The sequence below is a fragment of the Euleptes europaea genome, chromosome 11 (assembly GCF_029931775.1).
Source record: "Euleptes europaea isolate rEulEur1 chromosome 11, rEulEur1.hap1, whole genome shotgun sequence".
NCBI classification, from domain to species: domain Eukaryota; kingdom Metazoa; phylum Chordata; class Lepidosauria; order Squamata; family Sphaerodactylidae; genus Euleptes; species Euleptes europaea.
Genome location: NC_079322.1, coordinates 9,008,060 through 9,033,341, shown reverse-complemented (window position 1 = coordinate 9,033,341; position 25,282 = coordinate 9,008,060). Strand labels below are relative to the sequence as shown.

The 25,282-nt window shown below is 46.7% G+C and overlaps 1 protein-coding gene across 1 annotated transcript in view; it reads right to left on the bottom strand.

Moving 5' to 3' along the window:
* COL15A1 (collagen type XV alpha 1 chain) overlaps positions 1 to 25,282 on the bottom strand; it is a 137,742-nt gene that overhangs the window by 40,880 nt on the left and 71,580 nt on the right. Inside the window, exons 19-26 of the mRNA XM_056857583.1 lie at positions 22,323 to 22,385; positions 20,552 to 20,587; positions 20,369 to 20,452; positions 18,309 to 18,368; positions 12,733 to 12,768; positions 9,009 to 9,071; positions 1,615 to 1,692; positions 1,200 to 1,235 (exon numbers count right to left, since the gene is read on the bottom strand). Coding sequence (XP_056713561.1) covers positions 1,200 to 1,235; positions 1,615 to 1,692; positions 9,009 to 9,071; positions 12,733 to 12,768; positions 18,309 to 18,368; positions 20,369 to 20,452; positions 20,552 to 20,587; positions 22,323 to 22,385 — 456 coding nt within the window. The remainder of the gene's footprint in view (positions 1 to 1,199; positions 1,236 to 1,614; positions 1,693 to 9,008; positions 9,072 to 12,732; positions 12,769 to 18,308; positions 18,369 to 20,368; positions 20,453 to 20,551; positions 20,588 to 22,322; positions 22,386 to 25,282) is intronic.

Here is a 25,282-nt window from a genome sequence, read left to right as displayed (position 1 = left end):
AGACTCTATAGCATTATACCCCACTGAAGTCCCTTCCCTCACCAAACCCCACCCTCCTCTTGCTCCACCCCCCAAAATCTTCAGGTGTTTCCCAACCCGGAGCAGGCAATCCTATTTATGCCCCACCTTTCTCCCCAACAGGAACCCAAGGTGGCTGACATTATTCTCCTCTCCTCCATTTTATCCTCACAACAACAGCCCTGTGAGGTAGGTTAGTCTGGGAGTGTGTGACTGGCCCAAGGTCACCCAGCGAGCTTCCCAGGCAGAGTGGGGATTCAACCCTGGTTTTCCCAGATCCTAGTCCAATGCTCTAACCTGTACACCACACGTTAAGTTTGCTTAGCAGAGATGTCTGGGATCCTGATTCTTCAGGGGTGCCCTTGTGCACAGGGTGTTTGGCAGCGCCACTACGGCGAATCTGCCCCAACCCTAGGTAACTGATACTGAATCAGGAACTTCTGCTGGACTGCTCTGATTTTCACTTGCATTTTACACCATCAGTAGGGCTGCAGCCTGTTGCGGTTGGGTTAATTAACTGACTTCATTTTCTCCCCCAGTAGGGACCCTGACCTGGGGGGCCGCAGGCTAGCCCGATCTCATCAGATCTCAGAAGCTAAGCAGGGTCAGCCCTGTTTAGTCTTTGGATGGACAACCTCCAAGGAACACCAGGGTCATGACACGGAGGCAGGCAAGGGCAAACCACTTCGGGATGTCTCTTGTCTTGAAAACCCTACGGTGTCAACATAAGTCAGCTGTGACTTGACAGCACACAAAAAAAGGGATCCAAAGGAACTGGCATCCTCAGCCAGGCCCAAATCAAACCCCTGAAGCAGCGAGGCAGAGGCTTGGCTTAGACCTAACCGGCAGCATGTGGGTCCAGAAATGGATGTGGGGCAACCAAATACCTTGAATCAGCCCTGGGTGTTCAGAACAGGAATTCCAGATCTGGAGGCAGCCAGTGAGGACAGAAGGGCAGAGTTTGACATAGTTTTCATTATAGGCCGGGGAGAGGGGAGCCAAGCCATACATGTAAAAACACTATTAATGGGGGGTGGGGGGTGTCCAGTTTTTAGGTTTGTTTTCTACCATGATCATTCTACCCTTCACTTAACTTACTACAGCTGTTGAAATACAGTGTTTGTATTAACACAGTGATCTGAGCATGGACACAATTAAAAAAAAAACACATGAAAACTCACCATTGACCCAGGTGGTCCCATTTCTCCAGGCACACCCTGTGAAAAAAGGGTTACATTAATAATTAAGGAAGAAGAGCCCCATGGCGCAGAGTGGTAAGCTGCAGTATTGCAGTCAAAAGCTCTGCTCACGACCTGAGTTCGATCCCGATGGAAGTCAGGTTCAGGTAGCCAGCTCAAGGTTGACTCAGCCTTCCATCCTTCCGAGGTCGGTCAAATGAGTACCCAGCTCGCTGGGGGTAAAGTGTAGACAACTGGGGAAGGCAATGGCAAACCACCCCATAAAACATAGTCTGCCTAGTAAACATCAGGATGTGACATCACCCCTTGGGTCAAGAATGACCCGGTTAAGGAGAATACAGCATAGCCTTACCCGACAGAGCTAGCAAGTGAATGACAAACAAGACAAGAAACCTACCTTCTGTCCTGGTCTCTGGATCAGTTCTGTCAGTGAGTCTGTTGAAGCAAAGATTGCTCCTGGCTCGCCCTTTTCACCCTACAAAAGCCACAGAATAATTTGTTGGATGTTTACAAACAAGAAACCTCGTGTCTATCCACCCATTGCATAAGCATTCAGGATTTCAAATTCATTCAGACTGAAAGTAGTATACAATGAACAAAGATCTATAGGGTGTCAGGGCTAATCTGGAACTGTCCTTGTTGCATTTGGTCCAAATATACCAAACCAGACATGACACTGGGAATCAGAGCCTCCCAAGCATTTATCTGTCTAAAGAACAGGTATCCAGGGCCCCAATTCAGTTTGAGACCAGGGTGTATGTGTGTGGAGAGGGAGAGTTTTGTTGTTTCCCCTGCATCATTTTCTGAAACTGAAAGACCCCGACAGAGCTACTATTCACCTTATTGGGGCTGTAGGTTTGCTCCTAGGAGGAAAAAACAGAGTTGCACTTACCTGTAACTGTTGTTCACCAAGTGGTCTTCTGTGCAGGCACACATGGGATCTGTGCTTGCGCTGCACAAGTTGCGCTGCGCAAGATCCCATGCATGCCTGCACAGAAGCCATGAAGATGAAACAGCAGATCTGCATGGCTTTTTCAGGCCAAGGAATTGGCACTGAGGGAAAGGGCTACATTCTCTCTTCACCTCACTCCACAGCCCCAATTTGAACCATAGCCCCGCACGCCTGCTATTTTCTGTAGATAGAGCTCCCAGCGGTCAAACCTGCTTTGGGTCTCACTCTCAGGGGTCAAGCTTCAGGGGAGGACAGGCTGATTTGTAAGTCTGCAGCAGAATCTCAAAGGCACAGAGTTTGGTTATCTGCTCCCCACCCCTACCAACGTACCACAAGAAATCACTCCCAAGATGTTTTCCATTTTTTATTTACCTTTTTAAAAAAAAAAAAACCCAAAGATTACCAACAATTGGGATTTACGTGGCAATGTTAAAAAAATTAAAAGGAGGAGGGGCGAGGCTGATGTCTGAGCCAGCTTTTGATTTGCTGATCTGCCCACCTGTAATTCCAGTTGCAAAGCTGGTCTCTCCCCATTGTGGCCAAGGGGTATGTGGGGAGGTCTCCACCATAGCTGCTTTCACTAGTAGCCTAAGAGAGGACCTCTCATCTGATTTTGTCCCTTCCAATCCCCATCAATGAGGAGCTGAAGTGCGTTATACTTTGCTGTGTCCATCAACAGCTTACAATAGTCTAGTGTCTGAAAATCTGTCAGACTCCGATAGCCCCTGACTGGCAGCAGCAGGGCAACTTCTAGCAAGCTGAAGGCTCTGCAATTTTTCTGAAAGCATCTCTTCCTCATATGTTGTGGGAAGGAAGGAGCTAAAGTTTGCAGAATGCTTGGCCCTTTCAAAATGCCCTGGCAATGAGGCCTCTTTCTTAGGCACTTAACTCGAACTAACCTTGTTGGTTCCTTTACAGAAGAGAACAGATGTCCTTAGTAGGGTGTTTGGAAAAAAGATCTTAACTCACATATCTTGTGACAACAATGCAGGCTTTTAAAAAGCAAAACCAAATGAAGCAAAACACAAGGAGCCGCCTTCTATTGAATCAGACCATCAGTACGTCAAGGGGCAGTATTGTCTACTCAGACTAACAGCGGCTAACTGGGCTCTCAGGCAGAAGTCTTTCATGTCACCTGATCCTTTGAACTGGAGATGCCAGGGATTGAACCTGGGACCTTCTGCATGTCAAGCAGATGCTCAACCACTGAGCTAGGGCCCCTCCTCAATCTACCCTGCACCTCAAGTTCGCCTGCTGTCGTAGGGCCAAATTAGACATGTGCTGGGAATTCCATGTGCAGAGCTTGCAGATATATATATATATATATATTTTAAAAATGTCATTTCCCAAGTATTCTGAAGACTAATTTGGACTGGGACCAAAAGGGAGGGTGTTCTAAAGCCCCCTGCACACACACAACGTCAGAGCAGTACTTTTCACCAGGACAAAGTTTGTCCGGGGACGGTCTCTGCGCTCGTGGGACCCCTGCTCAGCCCCTCCCCCTCCGGGCTTCTTGTGTGCCTTCCATACGCGAGGGCCTTCCTTGCAAGTTGTAGGAGCCCATGAAGAGCCTGTGGCTGTCTGAGATAAGAACACCTGAAACACTACGCGGGCTGACGCACAGGGAATTTACAAGCATCTTCTCCCAGAGCGTGTGGGGAAGACAAAACCTCCGATAAAAGAAGCCTTGGAGCTCTGCGCCGGCGTCAGCAGAGATAACAGGCATGCTTCCAGCAGCGTGAGCATTGCTCCTGATTAGGCCTGAAGGCTTAACCAGACCCGTGTACATTTTACACACGTACCAGTTACTCGCTAAGTGTTGCGTCCATCTGGTTAGTCCTTGACCTGCTGCTGTGGAACACCCCATCTCTTAGTAGGGTTGCCAACCTCCAGGTACAAGCTGGAGATCTCCTGCTATTTCAACTGATCTCCAGCCGATAGAGATTAGTTCACCTGGAGAAAATGGCCACTTTGGCAATTGGACTCTATGGCACTGAAGTCTCTCCCCTCCCCCCAAACTCCGCCTTCCTCAGGCTCCACCCCAAAAACCTCCCACCGGTGGCGAAGAGGGACCTGACAATCCTATCCATTAGAACAAGGGTCCCCAACCTTTTTGAGCCTGCGGATACCTATGGATTTCTGAAACAGCGTGAAGAAGAAAAAGAGTTGGTTTTTATATGCCCATTTTCTCTACTTTTTAAGGAGAATCAAACAGGCTTACAATCTCCTTCCCTTCCTCTCCTCACAACAGATACTTTGTGAGGTAGGTGGGCTGGGAGAGTTCTGAGAGAACTGTGACTAGCCCAAGGTAACCCAGCAGGCTTCATGTGTATCATCATCATCATAACTTTATTACGGTCATTGACCAGTATTACAGAAAAAAAGGAAAACAGCAGTTCAATCCAATGACCACATAATTCAAGTCTTAAAACTTTTAAGAATGCAACCTTCAACCCTATAAGACCATTTAAACTACAATCGTTTTATTTTATTTCCCCCCGAATCCTGCTTATCAAAAAGCAGAATACTTGGCATGATAGCTGTTGGTTTTTGTCCGATAACAGAAAATCCAGTTTGATTTCATCAGTTTCACAAGAAATCCTATCTAGCAGAGGCTTTAAACTTTTCAATCTAACCTCCTTATAATAAGGACATCTCAAGAACATTTGGTCCGTTGTTTCGCCTTCACGTGTAGGAGTGGGGAAACCAACTTGATTCGCCAGATTAGAGTCCGCAGCTCATGTGGAGGAGTGGGGAATCAAACCCGGTTCTCCAGATTACAGTCTGCCGCTCATGTGGAGGAGTGGGGAATCAAACCCGGTTCTCCAGATTAGAGTCCGCCACTCATGTATACAAGTAAGGGACAGTTTGGTGGCCAACAAATGCACTAGTTTCATTATTCATGAGGTGAGTGACAGAGGGGGGAGTTATGGAAAATGACAAAGAAATCCACATGCCTGATAATGATGCCCTGAACTCAAATGTAGACACAAACAATGCAGTGCAATGCAGGGGATGCCAGCCATCCTGGAAGCAATGTGTGCAAATGGGTTCTCATGCTGCTTCTGCTGTGGCTCATAGGACAACATATCCTACGATAAAATTGCAGAGGATTCTGGGGCCCATCTCCTGGTCATGTGTGACCTGGCAATGGTGATGGAAGACTTTGAGCCATTACTGTCCACCACAGAATCTGGCAGGACACACACAGTCCTAAGCTTTAAGGCTTCTCATGCTCCAGCTGTAGAGAAGCATACAAAAGCTGCCTGGTGCTCCCACTGAAAGGAGGGGGGCTGGATGGATATTCCAGCAATCAAAGAATGTTAACATTTTACACACAGACCAGAACAGATGCCATGTCTGGATCCCCAGAATCAAGGGGTTCTGAGATTCCCCCATCCTAAGACAGGTCTAAGGGGGTCAAAAAGCACAGAGGTTCATACCCCAGGGAAAGGGTGCAGTATAAGTTGGGGGGGGGGAGTAGAAAGTTTTCTGTGGCACAGTACTGGCCTGTGTGCATGGGTAATGGTGAGATCATAAGAATTGTTTGTTCATTGTGGTGAACGCTGGCAAGAGTTCAGCAGATCATTCTTTAAGTTCCCACCGCGTGAGTTGACAAGCAATTCAGGGAACTATACAGTAACAGAATGATCACGTGGTAACTGCTAGCTCAGCAACACCTACAAGAGGAGAAGTGCCAAGAAGTCATGCTTGAGCTAACTAGGGTTGCAAAATCTGTTTAGGAAGGAGGTTGGAAATGACCTCTTGACATGGTAGCAATGAACAGGAAAATGTTCCTCTAAAAACAAGACCTGGGACCTGTCCCCAGTAGAGCAATGGGGAAGAGAACCTCAGAAACTAACCCAAAACGTCAGGTGCACATTGAATACATGCGATCCTGGGAGCTGCATTAATGAAGAACCCAACATTTCTTTTTCCATAAAAATCAGGCACATGCAGGGTATGATTTGCTCTAAGACTGATCTGAAACAGCCCTAGAGAGCTGCTGTGTGAACTGTAGGGGAAACTTGCTTGTACTGGTACGGGTCTGCCTGAGCCCTGACTCACGCTCTCTGGTCCGGTCCAGCAAGAGCAAAGTGAGATGCAACCAGTGTGTGTGTGGGGATGTCTTTTTCCTCTTTGCTACTTCTAAAGATGGGAGGGAAGGTGGCATGGTATAGCCTGATCTCGTCAGATCTCAGAAGCTAAGCAGGGTCAATGCTTGGAAGGGAGACAACCAAGCAAGGCTCTGCAGAGGAAGGCAACGGCAAACCACCTCTGATTCTCACTTGCCTTGAAAGCCCCCTGCTGGGGTTGCTATAAGTCTGTTGATGGTACTTATGTACGTATGTCAAAGAAAGCTCAACCCGGCTTTGTTCTTTGCCACCGAAGGCGAACAGCTGACCACTAAGAACACATTCAGGGATATCATATCAAAATCAGTTAAGAACTTTGGATCTTAATAATAGCAGCTACTTTTTCTTATAAGAGTAATTGACTGATATGCGGCTAGTATGTTGCTAATATTGAACCTTTGGAAGGTTCAATACACTGGATGAATGGATAGTATGTATGTTATAATTCTTTTTTCTTTAATAAAAACTTATTAATAAAAAAATAATCAGAGGTGCGATTTTCTCTTTGTAATTTATTTTTATGCACTTTGCGGCTAAGAGGTTGCGCTGTTGTGTGCGGTAAACTAGGTCCATTCATGAACCTTCTTAGGTGTGGCATGGTCAATAGAACTCTTTGGTCTGTTATCCGTGGCTGTTTCCCTCGCCATCACCCCTCCAACAACTTTGGGTCTTTGTTTTGATTATGCATGCAGGTTCCGACAGTCAGAGGTCGCCTCGCTCTCCCCCTGCTTTTCCCTGCGTTTTCAGGGACCTGTTTTATCTCAGATTTGAAAACACTGACAAAACATGGGAAAATGCAGGGGGAGAGCAAAGCCACCTCTGAAGTCGGAAATGGTATGCACAACCAAAACAAAGACCTGAAGTTGTTGGAGGGATGACCGACAGGGAAACAGAAATGCATAAAAGGCCTTTGTGTATTGTGATTTACTCTCAGGTGGGAAACACACAGCAACTCTCTGTAGTGCTACACAGCCCTTTAGCATTATGTGTCCAGTTAACTTTCAGAGTGCAAACTGGAAAGCAAACTGCATCACAGCACCCCCTCAAGTAATATACAGCCAAAAGAAAGCATGCAGATTAACTACATTTATGGAAAAGAATATACAATGAAAAATTTCAAAGACAGATCTGAATTCTCTCAAGGCAAAATTTAAGATGTCTTTCCCCAGAACTCTAGACTCCTGGAGTAAAATCTATTTTTTTTAAAAGAAAAAATATAGTCATGCTCTGCAAATTATAGTAATCAACTGTAAAAGAACAAAAGAAACACATTTCTAAATATAAAAGTGTTTCTTTGCCCTATTCTATGAATTGTAAATATGCACAATCCTGAAAATCAAGAAAAGCTGAAGAAATCACACAAGCAGGAGACAGTATGGATTTCTCCCACTAGTTAAAATAAGAAACATTTCCAGAAAAGGAGTCTCATCAAGCAGATGGATTTTATCCCACAACAAAACAATTTTTCCCTCTTGCTGCCCAAACCAATACATTTTTAATCCAATTTTGATTATTTGGGGTACTTTCAGCCTTGTTAGATTGTGGGTTTTTTTTAGCACCAAGTGCTCCCAGGTGCCCCACAAACTGAGCCCTGGTTCTCTGCACCACTACAGCCAAACTACATGTTCAGGCTTTTCAAACTACATGTTCGGGCTGCAGCCACACAACAACTGAGGGGAATGGCTTCTTTAAAATAAAGGCCATTGCGAGAGGAAGGGCTCCTGCCTTCCCCCCAAGCCATTTTCCCACACCGAAACAGCGTGTGTGCGCGCGCGGGGGGGTTATTTCCCTGTTTTTGCTGTTACCCATGGAGTATTCTGTGCACGTGGGGCAGCAAAAATGGGGAAATACCCCCCTGCTAGGGTTGCCAATTTCCAGGTGGTGGCTGGCGATCTCCCACTATTACAACTGATCTCCAGGCAACAGAGATCAGTTCCCTCAGATAAAATGGCCGCTTTGGCAGTTGGATTCTATGGCATTGAAGTCCCTCCCCTCCCGAAAACCCACCCTCCTCAGGCTCCATCCCCAAAATCTCCAGGTATTCTGCAACCCAGAGCTGGCACTGTTTCTGCATGGGAAAACAGCTTGGGGAGAGAAGGCAGGAGGCCTTCTTCCAGTGTGGTGCCATTCCAAGCCCTCTAGCTCACCTTCATTTTTAAAAAGCCATTCCCTGTAGCTGCTGTGTGGCTGCAGGAAATACGAGTTGGGTAGTAGAGGACTGCTGGATGGAGGCAGAAACTGTAGGCAGTAGGGTTTCCAAACTGCAGGAGTTCTCCCAGAATTACAACTGATCTCCAGACTACAGGGATCAGTTTCCCTGGAGAAAGTGGCTGCTTCAGAGTGTGGACACTATGGAATTGAGCTCACTGAGGTCCTTTCCCTCCTGAAACCCCACCCAAATCTCCAGGGATTTCCTAATCTGGGGTTGGCAACTTGGCAGGTAGTCCAAGCTGGGACACTTGTGGAAACCGCCCAGAACACTCCTGGGAAAATCAGGTGGCCCAGATAGCCAGTCCCGTACCACTACCTGCTCTAAGACTCCCAGATCTTCCGCACCCCCCTAGTCTGGGTAGCCTGTCACTGAAAAAGGCCACCAGGTTATCCTTCTCCTTCTGCAAAAGGAAGAAAATGTTAATTAGTAAGTGCTTCACATTTCTAAATAGAGGATTGTTGCTCTTTCTGTTGTCAGCTCTTTCTTCTTACCTGCTTTCCTTTTTCTCCTGGTAGCCCAGGTAGCCCCATGTCACCTTTTGGTCCCTTCGGGCCCTAGAAGAAGAGCAGATGCCTGTTTATAAGCAGAAGGAATATTAAGAAGCTTCTGAACATTGCTAGAGTAGACGGGGCAGCAGCAGACCCTGCACCTGGAACTGGGGTGCTGCTAAATACTTATACAGAGTGAGGAAGGGGTATGAGGTAGTTGGGGGCCTAAAACTCAACAAGGATAGATGGGAGGGGGGAGTGGAACCTCTCCTGTTGATACTTTGTCCCCTAAACCCATGCTTTAATCAGTTTTTCTCCTGGACTGGAGCCAAGATGGCAAATAATCCCCAAAGGGTGAAAAACTTTAAAAAGTGATTTGTGGTGGGGATGAAGAGAGGCTTCAGTCCTCTCTTCCTGCATGTCAACACAGTGCTTTAAACCCCCCTCCCCATAATTGGCTCCAGGTTGGATCTTCAAATTCAGTGCTATATTATATTTCTTGATCAAATGCCTTGCTCATTGAACATCCTCATTACAACTATTATCAGCACTATGTAAGAGGATGCATTTCTTTGGCTGCCCCATAAATCAAGATGTCAAGAACAGTGGTGAGCCGTCACTGTGAAAGGTTGACCACAGAAATATACCCTAGAGACACAGTAGCCAAGCAGAGCTGTACTCTGTCAGTAAATAGGATTGCGACTGGGGAAAGTTAAGTTCTAATGGGGGACGTTTTAGTCAGAAGAAATTAGATTTTGAAGGTTGAGAGAAGTTAGGTTTGGAGGGCTGAGAAAAAAAGAGTTAGTCTAACAGGAGTGGGAATTAAAGATCCGAGGGGATATCAGCTCTTTGGCCTTTTATACAGGGACGTTTCCCCATGGTTACCTCACCAAATGCTTCGGGGCTTCCTTTCAATTAGGCATGCCTTTTCCATCTGTCAGAGGCTGCCTTGCTCTCCCCCCTTGTTTTGCCCGCATTTCCAAGATTCTGGCTAAAGCAGCATCTGGAAAATGCGAGCAAATTGTCCCTTCATAAAAGGCCTTTAGTTAAGCTTCCCTGCTTGAGGGTACTGAGACGTAGGGCTGTCGATTCGGTTCGGCCCAAACCGAAAAAACAGCAGAATTTTGCCCTGATTCGGCGGGTTTTAGTTCGGGAGGAACCGAACTCAAAAATGGCGGGAAAACGGGGGAGCCGAATTCAGTGAGTTCGGGAGTTCACAAATAAATTCGGCAAATTCGGGGTGCAGCAGCATAACCGTCAGTAAGCAGCATTCTCCCCCGGCCAATAGGTGGCCAAGCTGGGTCTTCTTCTAACCAATCAGTAAGGATTGAGTACGGGAGGAATCAGCTGCTGCGCGGCCCGGCCGGGGAGAGAGAGAGAAATCCTCGTGGGGTGTGTGCGTGTGCACATTTGCTTCTTTCCATGGCTGCAGGGGGCGCATTTTTGGGAGTAGAGACCCCAAACTTTCAGTGGAGCTTCAGACGAGCCTTCTTAAGAGACCCCCCAAGTTTTGTAAACATTGGGTCAGGGGGTCCCGAGATATGGGCTTTCCCCTTTTCCCTATTGGGATGAATGGATCACCCGATCCTGTATGCATCTCGAGAGTGGCAAATCCAAGGCAAAACCTCCCGTGCTTAAATAGAATCATATTGGATTACCCAGTCCTCCCAGCCCCTCCTGATGGAACAGAAGACAGCCACAGTAAGACCCTTTGGGGGCTTTAATCTATAATTTTTCTCCTGTGTGTGTGTGGGGGGGGGGAAGCAGAGTCTGTGTGTGTGTGGGGAGGGAGCAGTTTCTGTGGGGGGGGGAAGCCAAAGGGGGCTTTCGCCCGTTCTGTCTGGGGTGTGTGTGCCCCTTGAGTCTCTCTCTCCCTGGTTTGAGGGGGGGGCTTCAGTTGTGTGTCCTCAGGTTTTCCCTCATTCATAAGATCGGTTAGGTCTATTTTGATTCTTGCTCAAAACTGGTTTTCAAATGGTGACTTAAAGAATGCATTTGCCTGGTCCCGAGTCCGATGCAAAAGGGGAAATTCCACTCCCTCCTGCTCATTATGCATAGCTAGCTGCCTCTGTCCCTTTCCATGGTTTGCAAACTCCCAGGTGTCAGGTGTTGCTTTGCATGGTTGCAAACGTGTTGCTTTGCATGGTTGGGTGCTTTGCAGTTGTGTTGCTTTGCAAACTTCTTCTCACCTGCCCCGCCCTTGCTCCCCACAGCTCAGCTGTTTGTCGGGGCTGGGAGCTTTGTGCGTGGGCGGCAAGCTCTGCTCAGAGATGCACATTAAGGGTGGGGGGGACCCCTTTCGGGGCCCATATCTCAGCCCCCCCTGACCCAATCTTTACAAAACTTGGGGGGTCTTGCAAGAAGGGTCCTTTGAAGCTCCGCTGAAAGTGTGGGACCTCTACCCCCAAAAATGCCCCCCCGGAGCCGCGGAAAGGCGCGGTTGTGTTTTTAATGGCTTTATTCGGCCGAATTTTTTTCCCAAACTTTGAATTCGCGCCGAATTGCACGGACCCGAAGCGGGGGAGTTCGGACTTTGGCATATCCCGAATCCAGACGGGCCGAATTCAGCCGAATCCGAACTATACCGATTTTTTTTTTTCAACAGCCCTACTGAGACGTTACAGGAAGCCAGCAGGGCTGGGCTGGGCCTGTAGTATAACTTACAGTGCAATCCTAAACAGTTACCCTCTTCTGAGGCCACTGAAGTAAATCTAAAGTAGATCTGTTATAAACATGCCTGAGAGTGTCTTTTCCAGAGGCACATATTGTGTAAAACCTAATACCCCACAACTCCTGGTTTAGTGTTAATTGTTGTGGTTCTTTGTCTGAAATAAACCTTGCTCTCTTTCACTTGAAAAAGCAAACCATCTCATACCTATAAGGTGTGCCTCAGTTATCAATAGGGTTGCCAACCTCCAGGTACTAGCTGGAGATCTCCTGCTATTACAACTGATCTCCAGCCGATAGAGATCAGTTCACCTGGAGAAAATGGCTGCTTTGGCAATTGGATTCTATGGCATTGAAGTCCCTCCCCAAACCACACCCTCCTCAGGTTCTGCCCCGAAAACCTCCCGCCAGTGGCAAAGAGGGACCTGGCATTCCTAGTTATCAATCCAGGCTTGGGTGGATTATAAGGGTTGCCAGTTTTGGATTGGGAAATACCTGGAGATTTTGGGTGTGGAGCCTGGGGAGGACAGGGTTTGGGAAGGGGAGGGGAGGGACCTCGGCACGGTACAGTGCCATACAGTCCACCCTCCAAAGCAGCCATTTTCTCCAGGGAAACTGATATTGATTATCTAGAGATTACTTGTAATAGCGGGAGATCTCCGGGGCCACCTGGAGGATGGCAACCCTATGGATTATGCTCTGGCCTAGATCCTAACCCCTCAAATCCGTTTGTCCTCTTTAATTTTCCCACTGGGAATCCTGGTACAGTGGGGTCAGCGGGAAACTGTACTGGGCCAGCAAGGGAAAATTCTGTGTGGGTTAGTGGCTAGCTCCCCAAAAATCTGCTTGAGTCGCCACTGACATCCTAAACAATTGTACAAGCTTCTCTCTAGTTCTCATCAAAGTCTCCTTATGATCTCATTTGATCTTATGGCCTTATTTCAATGGCCTCTGAGAATATGCCAGGCACTATGTAAATTTAACACCACAGCAAAAGCTAAAATGTTCATAAGAGCAAGTACATATTTACGATTTTAAAAACTTAAAATGTAGGGCTTACAGGAAATCCTGGTAGGCCGGGCTTACCGTCTGGACCCTGTGAAATGTAACAACAGCAGATTTTTAAAAGCTTGCTTTTATTAAATCACAATAGTGTGCACAATAGAGCACAGAGAGTTGGCTCCACCCTCTTTTCAGTTATTTCTCCACAAAGTATGCTGGAGTACTTAAATCTGTTAACCTTTCCCAAGTATAGGAGAGCCTGTATGATGGGCCCGATAGAACTTTCCATTTTCCAATAGGATCTGCCCTTGTGGGTCTGGCAGTATAGGGACAATAAGTCATTTGTTTTTTCATTGTCCATTATTTGAGGTTGATAGACAGAGAATGGTTGAGTAATTTGATAATGGAAAGAAGACACTCTTCCTGAAATTTTTTAAAATAACAAACAAATTGGAGATGTTAAAGATTGCAATATTGCAAGAGAGAGAGAGAGAGAGAGAGAGAGAGAGAGCGCAATATGTTGCAAATATATATATTAAATATTTGGACATATTAAATATTTGGGCTATTGTGCTTTACTGTGCTCCTGCCTTTAAGACCCATTGGTCATTCAAGCAGAATCACTAGAGTAAAGCACAGGAAGATATTTTGCTCAGGGATGCTTGACCACTGCTCTGTATCACCATCCACTCGCAAACTGCAACCAGCACTCTCCAACATCCGGCCCCCCTAAAAGTTCAGTTTTCTTGAATGTTCAGAATTGCCCAGATTTCAGTTATAAATGCTTTGCACACAAGCCATCTTGGAATGCATCACCACTGTTATCTCCTCCGCTACCCCTTCCACAGCCATTTTTCTGCCCCCCAAGGAGGAAAATATTAACTTACAAAATGGGATCTTTCAATTAAGGTTGAGGTCTCCACAGCCAGGAACCTTGTTGTTCTCTATTGTTCCCTTATTGCTGTTGTTCTCTATTTCCCAAAAATATGCACCTCAACAGCTAAGAAAGCATTGGTCAATTTTATTTTAGACAGCCTAGAAGAGCACACTGGATGGGATCACAGACTAGGAACTGGAAATGAAATGGACTCGGGCTTTCTTAACTGCAAAGGTGCACAGCTTGGGAAATACAGAATGAAAAAGGAAAGGAAAAGGAAAGGGTCGTGGCTGTGGAGAACACGAGAAGAGGAATGCTGTCATCTGACTGAGGATTAGAGAGTGTATCCCACCCACATGATGCTGTTTTGTAATTTTGATAAAGGAGTTAGAGATGGAGTAATTGCTCCACTCTTGGCTATGGAACCAGGCTGTCCAGTAGAACAGCTAGTTGCCCTTTTTCTTGCTGGGGAGAATGTACGTATCACTGAAGAAGAGGCTGTCTTTTCCACTGTAGCCACTGAGAGTCGATCCTGGATGCTGAAAAGAACTCTGTTATCAGGCATGTTATAATTTATATATTTTGTTTTTCCATTACCTTTCCATTGGTTATTCATATACTATTTCAAACTTTAAAAAAGGGGAGGATTAAAATTAATTTTTTCTTGACACTATAAAGAGAAAAGTTGCCATATCTCTCACACAATTCACCGAGCTACTTGACAGCAGATAATGAAGTATCCGCTTCTCAGAAAGTGTCATTAGCTGTTTTAGCCAGGTAGTAATATATTTATTCCGCGCAGAATTATTTGTGAACATGTTAAAACAATGTGGGCTAGGGAGTCTACTTGATCCAGACAAAATGGGCATTTACGTTCTTCTTTTATTGTATCTCCCTTGCATTTCATCTGAGTCTAAGGCATTACACCTTGCCAATAAGAAAACACATCTAAATTTATGGATTTTTAACCAGTGGAAATAGTCTGGCAAGAAAAAGGTTCTGTTAAAGGGTATCTGGAAGAAGCAAGGTGAACATTTACGATTTCTGTCCTTAAACACTAAGGACCAATCCTTTGTTTTACCAATAGTATTACTTAAAGGTCTGTTGACCACATAATGAACTTTGTTGTTGACTGACTGATGAATGCTGCCAACTACTCCGGCACAAAAACAGCACATGCAATCGAACTTTTGGTTTTTAAAAGAGCCATCTCATGTTGACCCAAGGCAAGCTATCTGTTGATCCTCCCGGCGCCACTGCGTAGGCACAGAACGGCTTATAATACTGCATGTTTTGAATTGCAAGCAAGTCTTCAAGATGATCAGAAGGCTTGACTTGATTAAAAAAACAAGCAAACCTCCAGGCCTTTCATACAAAGTGAGTTCCTAAGTCAATCTTATTGTTTGCGAAGTTCTCAGCTCCCGTTATTTCACTTTGGTTCAGTGGAGCAAACATGACTTTGAGGGTTTAGGCTAGCTTGATCTTGTCAAATCTCAGAAGCTAAGCACAGTCAGCCTTGGTTAGGATTTGGATGGGAGACCATAAAGGAAGTTCCCTACACAGTGTCCAGGGTCACTACGCCGAGGCAGGAAATGGCAAACCACCTCTGTTCGTCTCTTGCCTTGAAAACTCTACAGGTTCACCATAAGTCGGATGCAACTTGATGGCACTTTCCCCCACCTCTCAGTGGAGTAGGCAATGTGTGGAGGATTCCTGTTTGTGACCCCTCATCCTCCCTGAACTCCATTTGCCTGCTAGAGAACATCCGAGATGAGCCATTAGCACTCAGCTCTGTCTGTGGCAGAACTCAGGGAGTGATTGGTGGCAGGGCTTCTCCCTGGCAAACTATTTGCAGCATCAGGGCTCAACCAGGGAGCCTGTAAGGGAAGAAGAGACTGAAGGATCCCTGTCCAATTGCACTGTGCAATTCTCTTACCTCAGAGTAACTTCAGAGAGTGACTCACGGAGGGCTTTCAAATCAGTCGCTCTTCAGACACTGCGACAGTGTCACAAAAACGGCTTCGTCATGGCCTCAACCAGCTGCCTTCATCACTCAGTTGTTGCTCCTGATCCCAGCTGGGCAAAGACTGGCTGGGATGGACCTGCGTGATTTGGTTCCGTCCACACAGTTGAGCCCATCCAATGTTACAGAAGCACCATAGGAGGGACGCCCCTGGGTGGCTCTCTCACACCTCTGTTGTGACATCTCACCTCAGGCCAATCTCATCAGAAGCTAAGCAGGGTCAGCTTTGGTTAGTACTTGGATGGAAGACCACCTAGGAAGTCCAAGGTTGCTATGCAGAGGCAGGCAATGGCAAACCACCTCTGAATATCTCTTGCCTTGAAAACCTTATGGGGGTCACCATAAGTCGGCACTTTCTACCACTATGAAACTCTGCCAGAATTTGGCTTATCAAAGTAAAGGGGAGAACATCAAAGAAGAGTGCAAAAAAAAGGAACGAATCCTTAAAGTTGTTACAAACACTTCTTAGGAGAAATGGAATAAGTCCAAGATAAATAGATGCTGAGTATTTGAGCCCTGTCAGAAATGCAGGGTTCACTCTGGTTCATCTCAAGATTAAATCTTGAAAAATGTTTTGTCAAGTGCTCCAGGAAAAGGGTCATGCAATTATACAAGCGAGCCAGCAGAGAGAAACACTTCTGACACTCACAGTCAATTATTTGAAAAATTATCCTGGTCCTGAGAAATGCAGTGTCTCGAGGAAGCAGGCCAGCTTTAAAGTACTATTTTGTACAAGTGTGTTCATAGCTGCTAAAAGCATTTTTTGATAAATTCAGTATGTTCCTCTTCATTCACACAGTCATATTGTAACTCTTCCCAGTTGGGAATTTCTATAGACCTGGGAACTGTGCAAACTGCTTATATATGCTTCAAGCATATTGTGCTAGACTTCAGCTCTGAATTGGTTGATAAGATCGATCATTTTGAAACTTTTTCATTAGGCAGTGGATTGAAAAATCAAACTATTTTTAAGACAACCATTTCTCAAAACTGGGGGGGGGGGGCGGGGGATTTGTCGCCTTACAAGAAGTCTTTTCCTTTCTCTCTCATGGGGGGAGGGTGTCTTTTTAAGATGGTACCATGCAGCATCAGCCCTGTTCAAAAAGCCCTGCTCTTCAGGCCTATTGCTTTCCTCACATTCAGATTTAATTATAAAACACATAACATCTGAAAGCTTGTGCCATACAATATTCACGATCAGCATTCCCAACCTTTGCTTTGACATTCAAAAGCAGTAGTTTGAGCATGGGTGCACAGGGTGGGAGAAGAAAGTAGACTCCCGGTAATGGGGGCGGGGATGGTTTTTAACCCTTTTCTCTGGTGCCATCTCCCTAACAGAGAACAAACAGGCCATTTATGCATGGCTATTTCCTTGGGGTCACCCCGCCAACTACTTCGGGGCTTTGCTTTGATTATGCTTGCATTTTCCGACTGTCAGAGGTCGCCTCACTCTGCCTTGCGTGTTTCTGCTTGTTTTCTGGTTGCTGGCTAAACACGAATCCAGAAAATGTGGGCAAAACGCAGGGGGGGAGGAGGGAGGGCGAGGTGATCTCTGAATCCAATTGCCAAAGCGGCCATTTTCTCCTGGTAAACTGATCTCTATTGGCTGGAGATGAGTTGTAATAGCAGGAGATCTCCAGCTGCTACCTGGAGGTTGGCAACCATACAACAGGTGGCGGATGGGGTAGGGAGGGACTTATTAGCTGTGGAGGGAGACTGGCACCCATGTCATTTCTGGAAGTGACATCATCACGACGCTGATGTTGTGGGATATTTGGATAAAAACTCTATGGTAGAAACCTTTTTTACCATAGAATTTTGCTAAAATATCTGTATCTCCCATGATGTTGGTAACATGTGGCCGGCGACCAGGCCTAAATTTACCACTGGTAAGTCCACTGCCGGCTGGCTGAATGGCGCCGGGGGAGGGCGCCCAAGATGGGGGATCCCCTGCCCCCCGGGGGAAGCTGGTAACCCTAAACCAGGCAGGTGTGGCACTGAAGGATGTATGGCTGGGAGACACCCCTCCCCCCATCATCCCAGTATGATCTACGTTAGGCTGTTCAGAAAGGAACTAGGAGTATTACTGCAGCAAAGAAACAAATATCTTATTTAAGATACGGAATGAGCTGTGAGTCTAGAGGTATCGCCTGGATCCTGGTTTCAACAGGAATTTTATGTGAAAATAGCAATTACTCTTGTACCAAATCATGCAATCTCACTAGCTCAATAGGTTTGCCTGGAGCAAAAAGCTCTTTCCAAAGCTAATAAACCACCCAAATGTAACCCACCGCTTTTCAGAGCATCTGGTTGCAAAGAACGTTTCCAATGGCAGAAGGGAAACATCGTGTGGATCACAGGGTGAGAAGGTAAGAAGCAGGCAAACCTGCTCAGGTGGCCTGAAGTCCAAGCACGTATTCCAGAAAGAGAAGCCCATGCCGAGAGCAGTTTTTCTTATATCTGCTTTCCTTAAAACATCATTTGAATCCAGAGATTAAACCTTCCCTACACCTTTCTTGGATAATATTTCACACATAATGGAAAAATATGACAATAGAAACAACAAGAATGCAGTTATGACAAGGTTGGGAGCATCCAAATCGGAAGCCAAGGAAAGGATCATATGCTGCTCATTTATGTTCATGTTTCAGAGCAAAGGCCTTAGGGGTTCCCAAGACTGAGCCACTGCGACATGAAATAATTCCTGGTGTTTCATGCAAAGGAATCTACTCACTGGAGGCCCAAGTCCTTGAAGTCCAGTAAGGTTAAAACTTCCGTCTGAAGTATTGAGTGTCTAAAAAGGAAGGACAAAGAACAGGCAGTGTCAGGCATTTGTTGTTTGTCTGAAACGCCACTGTCTTTCAAGAAACATCCAGGCAGGCTGCAGCTCTCTACTGATTAAGGATAAGATGGAGAAAGGCTGACGTGGAAGGACTTGCTGTTCTTCTGTTTCTTTCCTCAAAACAGTATTGATTTCTTGAAAATCAATCCCGTCATGGACCAGGAAAAAAATGTAAGGCACTGTTTTCTTAGAAAATGTAACTATACCAAGAAAAGTGTGGCACGAAGAGACATTTCAGAAAGGGAAGGAAATCTGTCAGATAGGCACGAACAGTGAGTGATTCAACAGGGATCACACACACACAGCCCTGGCAGTCTATCTATTTATTTAGAATATTCTCATCCAATAACAACATGAATAAAACAATATAATATACAATTAGTTTAAAACAATTACAAGTTCTTTTAAAAATTCCAGCAATGACACTCTTTGCCCTTCAAAAAGTGACACTGGGCAATGAGGAAGCACCCCATCAGGCACAAGGGACTCATGGGACACTTGCCTGAGATATGAGCATCGTATGCATGTATCGTGAATATAGCTATACAAACAAGGGACCTGTGGGGGGGGGGGTCCCAAGGGAGATTTCTCCTCACCGGTCCTCTTCACAATACTATCTACACTTTCCCTCACAGTCCCTCACAGTCCCCACTACTCCTCACCTTCCCTGCTTCCTTCCTTCCCGCCCTCCTAGCTTTCCCAGTTGCCTCCTTTCATCTGTTGATTTCCCTCCTGGCATGGGGCGGTCCCTGGAGAATGGGTCCTCCTCAGAGGAGGAACTCTACTAGGAGAAGTCAGCCCCAATGGAGCTGCCACTGACCTCGCAGCCTGAAGTGGGGCCTGATTCAGCACAGCCTGGTGAGGAGGCTTACAGCCCTGAAGCTGGTGACTCTCCAGAGCAGGCACAAGACTTGCAGTCAGAAGTCACGGCAGAACCAACCCCGTCCTGCTCAGAGCCTGGACCCAGTGGCCCAGCTATGAGCCCTCAAGCTGCTAAGGCAGCAAAGGCTGACAGGTGGAGGCAGCAGCGGAGAAAGGCACTGGTGGCTAAAAGACATGGTGCTCGGCTGGAAGCCTACCGGTGTGTGCTGGAAGAGCAGCAGAACAGTGAGTCCTCGCAGGAGGAGGACTGACAGAGAAGCCAGATGCCAGAAAAGCCTCAGCTGAACAGCCCAGGGACGAGGAAGCAACCCAGTGCAACCTGCTGCCTCCCATGCCTGAACAACTCTCTGTGCCTTTAGACCTTGGACTGGCTGTTTGGACCTCTGACTCTCCGTGACCCTCGACCTTGGACCAGCTACCTGGACTACGAACTGTAACTCTGATTTGGCAAGTACTGGACTCTGATTTCTGGCTTTGACAAACGGACTTGTTCTTTGGACTCCGCTTTACCCTCTCCCTGCTGTTGCCAACTGCCTGGAGCAGTATCTCAGAGACACTGCAAGTGGAGACCTGAGCATTGGCAGCTAGCCAGCACACCTCCAGACCTACCTCCCTTCATATACTTTAACAATTTTTCCTTCTCTCCTTTCAGTCTAGGGTTGCCAACCTTAAGGAGGTGGATCCTAGAACTCTCCCGCAATTACAACTGATTTCCAGATAGGGTTGCCAACCTGGGCTCAAGCAGGCTGAGGACCAAGTTGGTGGTTGTGACACAGCTCACACCAGGTTTCAAAATGAAACTGTGGGGGCCACTTTGGGTTACCCAGGCAACTGCAGAGAAGAGTCTCCGTTGACTGGCATGGATGGCAGAGATTCGACAACAAGCTGCCAGATTTCAGAAACTCTTTGACAGTTTGCAGCAGGGTCTTCACATTTGGAAGAATTGTTTGATCTGGATTGCACAACTGGCAAATGTTGGTAGCAAATATAACATCAGTGCAGCTTCTTTGATTCAAATATATTTAAGCCTTATCCAAATATATTTAAGCCTTATCCAAATTGATTCTTACCCTTGGAATGGCTATAATGGGACCGGGTGGTCCAGGTGGCCCTGGTGGTCCGATAACACCAGCCCCTGGTTCTCCTGGTTCACCCTGTGTCAAGAGAGTAATTATTTCCTTTTTAAAAGGCTGTTTCTACATTATTGAGATCTGAATGGTCATTGAATAGTGGAAAATGCCATTTCCTCTTACCTTGGGTCCTGGGTCACCTTTTTCTCCTTTAAATCCCTAGATTTAATTTAACAGCTAGTATTAATTATACAAAAGGATGATAATGATTATATGGATGATAAATAAGAATATGGCTTGCACATTCCAAAATATCCCCCCCCCCCCCAGAATGGTGAACTGGAAGTTTTGAATGACCAATATTTTTTTTCCTACTGAGGGCCAAGCTAACAAGTGACAGCAGGCATGGGCCCATCATGTGGCCACTGATGCCGTTTAGAGGCATTTGTCATTCTTTAAAAATTGCTGCTAGGTCCCAAGCCGAATTAGGGCACGTGGCGCAGAAGCCCCTGGAGCCAGAGCCAGATCGGGGCCTCGCAGCCATTTCAACGGACTACAGATGCTTCTAAAACAGTGTCAGAGGGCACAGGATGGTCCCTAGTTTGGCTCTCGGTGAGTTCCCTGTGCCATTTAGAGAGGGCCGTGCCCCACCCTTGCATTGCAGGTGACTAGAAGAAAAAGAGTTGGTTTTTTATATGCTGACTTTCTCTACCACCTAAGGAAGAATCAAACCAGCTTACAATCACCTTCCCTTCCCCTCGCCACAACAGACACCCTGTGAGGTAGGTGGGGCTGAGAGAACTGTGACTAGCCCAAGGTCACCCAGCTGGCTCCATGTGGAGAAATGGGGAAACAAATCCAGTTCACCAGATTAGCATCCACTTCTCATGTGGAGGAGTGGGGAATCAAACTCGGTTCTCCAGATCAGAATCCACCACTCCAAACCACCGCTCTTAACCACTACACCACACTGGCAGAGTGTCTCAGCAACACCTCTAACACAGGCCAACTTTATTTTGAGCTAGGGCTGCCAACCTCCAGTTGGAGATCTCCTGGGATTACAACTTATCCACAGGTGACACAATCAGCTCACCTGCAGAAAATGGTTGCTTAGGAAGGTGTACTCTATGTAGGGTTGCCAACTCCAGATGGTGGCTGGAGATCTCCCGCTATTACAACTGATCTCCAGGCAACAGAGATCAGTTCACCTAAGAAAATGGCTGCTTTGGAAGATGGACTCTATGGCATTACACCCCACTGAAATCCCTAAACGCCACCCTCCTCAGGCTACACCTCAAAAATCTCCAGGTATTTCCCAACTGGATTTGGCAACCCTATTCTGAGCAGCTGTTACAAACAATGCAATGGGACTTGGTCATGCAGACATGACCAAGCCACTAATTCCTTTGCTTTAAAGATAAAGGGGTGTGTGTGTTTGTCTTCACTATAGTTGCTGTGAGATACAAAAAAGAAAAAAAAATTAATAACCAATGTTCTGAGTCAGTCACCTCTACACCTCAATTTAATTTGGACTATACCCATCAGTGGGGAACTGCAGGGCTGTAAGTGATGGTAATTTGCATGTGCACCACATACTGCTACAACCACGCATGCCTGTTTCCCTGTCTTGTGCTTTGCTGCCCTTATCCTACCTTGGACCTTTTCACATGCTCCCAAGACATTTCACATGGTTGCCAGCTACTTTGTGGAGCAGGTAACATTAAACAACTTTCACATGGCTTTTGAATGACCCAAATGTCCTTTTGGAACTGCATATTGTTTCCATGTTTGGGGTCCAGCTACACATTTTTAAAAGGGCCTGGTGTGGATTTTGCTATGAATCTTCTTACCTTGCGCTGAAAAGGCCTTGCTCCCTCAAACCACAATCTGAAATACTACCTCAGCAATTCCCATTTAACTCCTCTGTGAAGAGGTAATACAGCGGCATACTCACTGCATCTCCAGGGCGCCCGGCAACACCAGGAAATCCCGGCTTTCCTTCTAGGCCTTGTTCTCCCTGTTGACATACATAAAAAACTGGGCATTCACTACACAGTTCTTCCAGCTCCCTTTCACAATGGCTGCACTTCAGAGAACTCTTTTGTATGTCCCCAAGACAAGCAATAGGCATCCCTGAAGCATCTCAATTCTTCTCATGGGACAACATCCAAATCCCCTCCATGTATCTCCTATCTCGGGGTCCCCAACTTTTCTTAGTCTGTGGGCACCTTTGGAATTCTGTCACTGGGTAGTTGGCGCAATGGCAAAATGGCTGCTGCAGGAGGCGGAGCCAACCACAAAATTCCATTGATGGCACAGCCAAGCACAAAATGTCAGGGAACGAAGTTATGCATAACTTTCATAGTAACTCTTCAACATTCCAGGCAGAAGCTCTGTTTATCAGGATGCCTTTTGATCTGCACCACCAATCTGATTTCAAGTGTCTGATCAGAAGCCCTGCTAGGGAAAAGCCCCACCCGGCCTTGTCCACTTTCTAAAAATGGTGGGCACCAGGAAAGGTGTTGGTGGGTACCACATTGGGGACCCTTGCCCTGTTTTCTATACTGACAGATAGTGTGGGGGAGATAGTTGTGAATTTCCTGCCTTGTGCAGGGGGTTGGACTAGATGACCCTGGTGGTGCCTTCCGACTCTATGGCCAACTATTCATGGCGATTTGCCGCGCTTTCCAGGCTGTGTTGCCGCGCAGCTAATTTTTAATTATTCATGACCATTTCGGGTTTGAGCACAAACTTCGCTTTATCCCCGCATCATCAGAAACCTGTTTTGCCGCGATCCTGGAGTTTGCCCTGCCTTAAACGCGCCCTTTTTGTTGCGGAGGTCCATGGAAAAACTCTGGATTCGGATTACTTCTCCCCGCCCGCTGGCAAACGTCTCCTCCCTCTCCCATGACTCCCCACCCAGACGAACAGCGATTGGACAAGTGTGTTCCGTCTGGAACCCCACCCCCTTTCCTTCCCTTAGTGCTGCCGTGTTTCACACCAAGACTCTCCCCGGGTTGCCATTTCTTGATTTGCCTTTTGCACGGCCCTCCATTTCACATTAGCGCCAATGATTGTTAGCAACACAAATGTCTTTAGCCAACATGGTTTAAAAGAAGCACATCCTACAGGGGAGGGGCAGGGAGCGCTCGGTGAGAAAGGGGGGGAACCCTGCAAACTTGGGCGGCAAGCTGGGGGGGGGAGCGTGAAGCGGATGGACTGGGAGAGCTGGAAGCGCGCGGCGAGCCCATTAGAAACAATGGGGGAGGTTGCACAGCTCATTGAAGACAATAGGAGCCTGGATTGCGCATGGACTTGCTTGGGCTCCATAGAAAAAGAGTTGCAGTGAAAATGTGGCATGGATTTTCCAGTAAGGTCTCTGATCCTAGCTACATTACTCTGGTTTGTCAAGTGTTTGCAAACAGAGCTGCTGGTTCTTTTTTTTTGGGGGGGGGACTTGTAACCTTTTCTCCCTGTAGGCTGTGGTGGACCTTGAATTGCTTCTGCATCTCCAAGAACGGGATGCTTTGCGGGGGGGGGGGAGGTTGCTTGCAGCGCCAATGAGGACACTTGCCCTCACGGTATTTTCCCGCTAGATCGCCCCTCTGAGGCAAGTGCAGATAGATCATAGGAGGCGGGACCTTATGAAATGTGAAGCTGCTTCCCTGCAGAGCAGGTCACGTGTATCATTGTAATATGACTACCGTATCCACAGAGGTGAACTGCCCGCGGTAATCCGATGGGTGGTGTTGGGGCGGGAGTGGGGGCGGGCATTGTCGGCAGGGGGAGGGCTGTAACAACAGGGGACAGACCCAACCGTTGTCGAATACTGCAGGCTTTGTTTCATGAATAACCAAAAGAACATCGGGCTTAGCGACAATGATTCGCGTCCATGAATAACCTTTTACATTCGCTTTCCCCCCCGCTCCGCCACAAGAGAGCAGCAAACTCATGCGTGAATAATTGGCCTATGATTCTATGAGTCTATGATTGTATTCTTCCAGATTGCCCTTACCTCATGCCCTTTCATACTTTAATATCTCAGCACTGGAGAAGTAATTAAATCTTTTGCCCCTGCCAAAGTCCATTGTTTTTGCCAATTACCTCATGCAGCCTCGGGGCTCATTTTTGCTATAAGTAGTGGCCTCCGTGACTGACACCCAAGCAGCCATCCTCTGGCCAAATGAGCTTTTATCAATGAATCCCAAACTGCCTTTCGTGACAATATTGACAACATTTCGTGACAATATTGACAACCCAGATTGTCAGATATTCAAACTGTGTACAGCAGATGGAATTCCTTACAAAGCACACCCAAATGCATTCTGTTGTTTTCTAAATTACAGTAAGCAGAAGCTGTTCTATGACAGAACCTTTCATTAATTACAAGGGTGCGATTAACTGCTGTATCTTTTTAAGCGCTACACTGGCACAACTCCAGTTAGTTAACAGATAATTCAAGCACTTCTAAAATAGGAACACGGCCACTCACTTTTACCAAAAAGCATGTGCTAAAACTAGCCCATGCGTAACAGCTCAATCCTAGCTGTTCCCACAGAGACCAAAAACAAGGACTCCGTTTTATTGAACATGGGAAGCATCAAGGGTTATTTGTTCAGAGGAACAACAAAGACTATGCTGGCGGTAACACAAGAGACTTGCCTGGGGTTGTCATCTCCGGATTGGGAAATTCCTGGAGATAGAAGATTTGGGTGTAGAGCCTGGGAAAGGTAGGATTTTAGTGGGGAGGGACCTCAATGAGTATAAAGCCATGCTCCAAAGCAGCCATCTTCTCCAGGGGAAAAACAGAGTTGCACTTCCCTGTAATTATTGTTCATCGAGTGGTCTTCTGTGCAGGCACACACGGGAACTGCACATGCGCAGTGACTTTTGATGTCTCCGGGGATGCGCTGC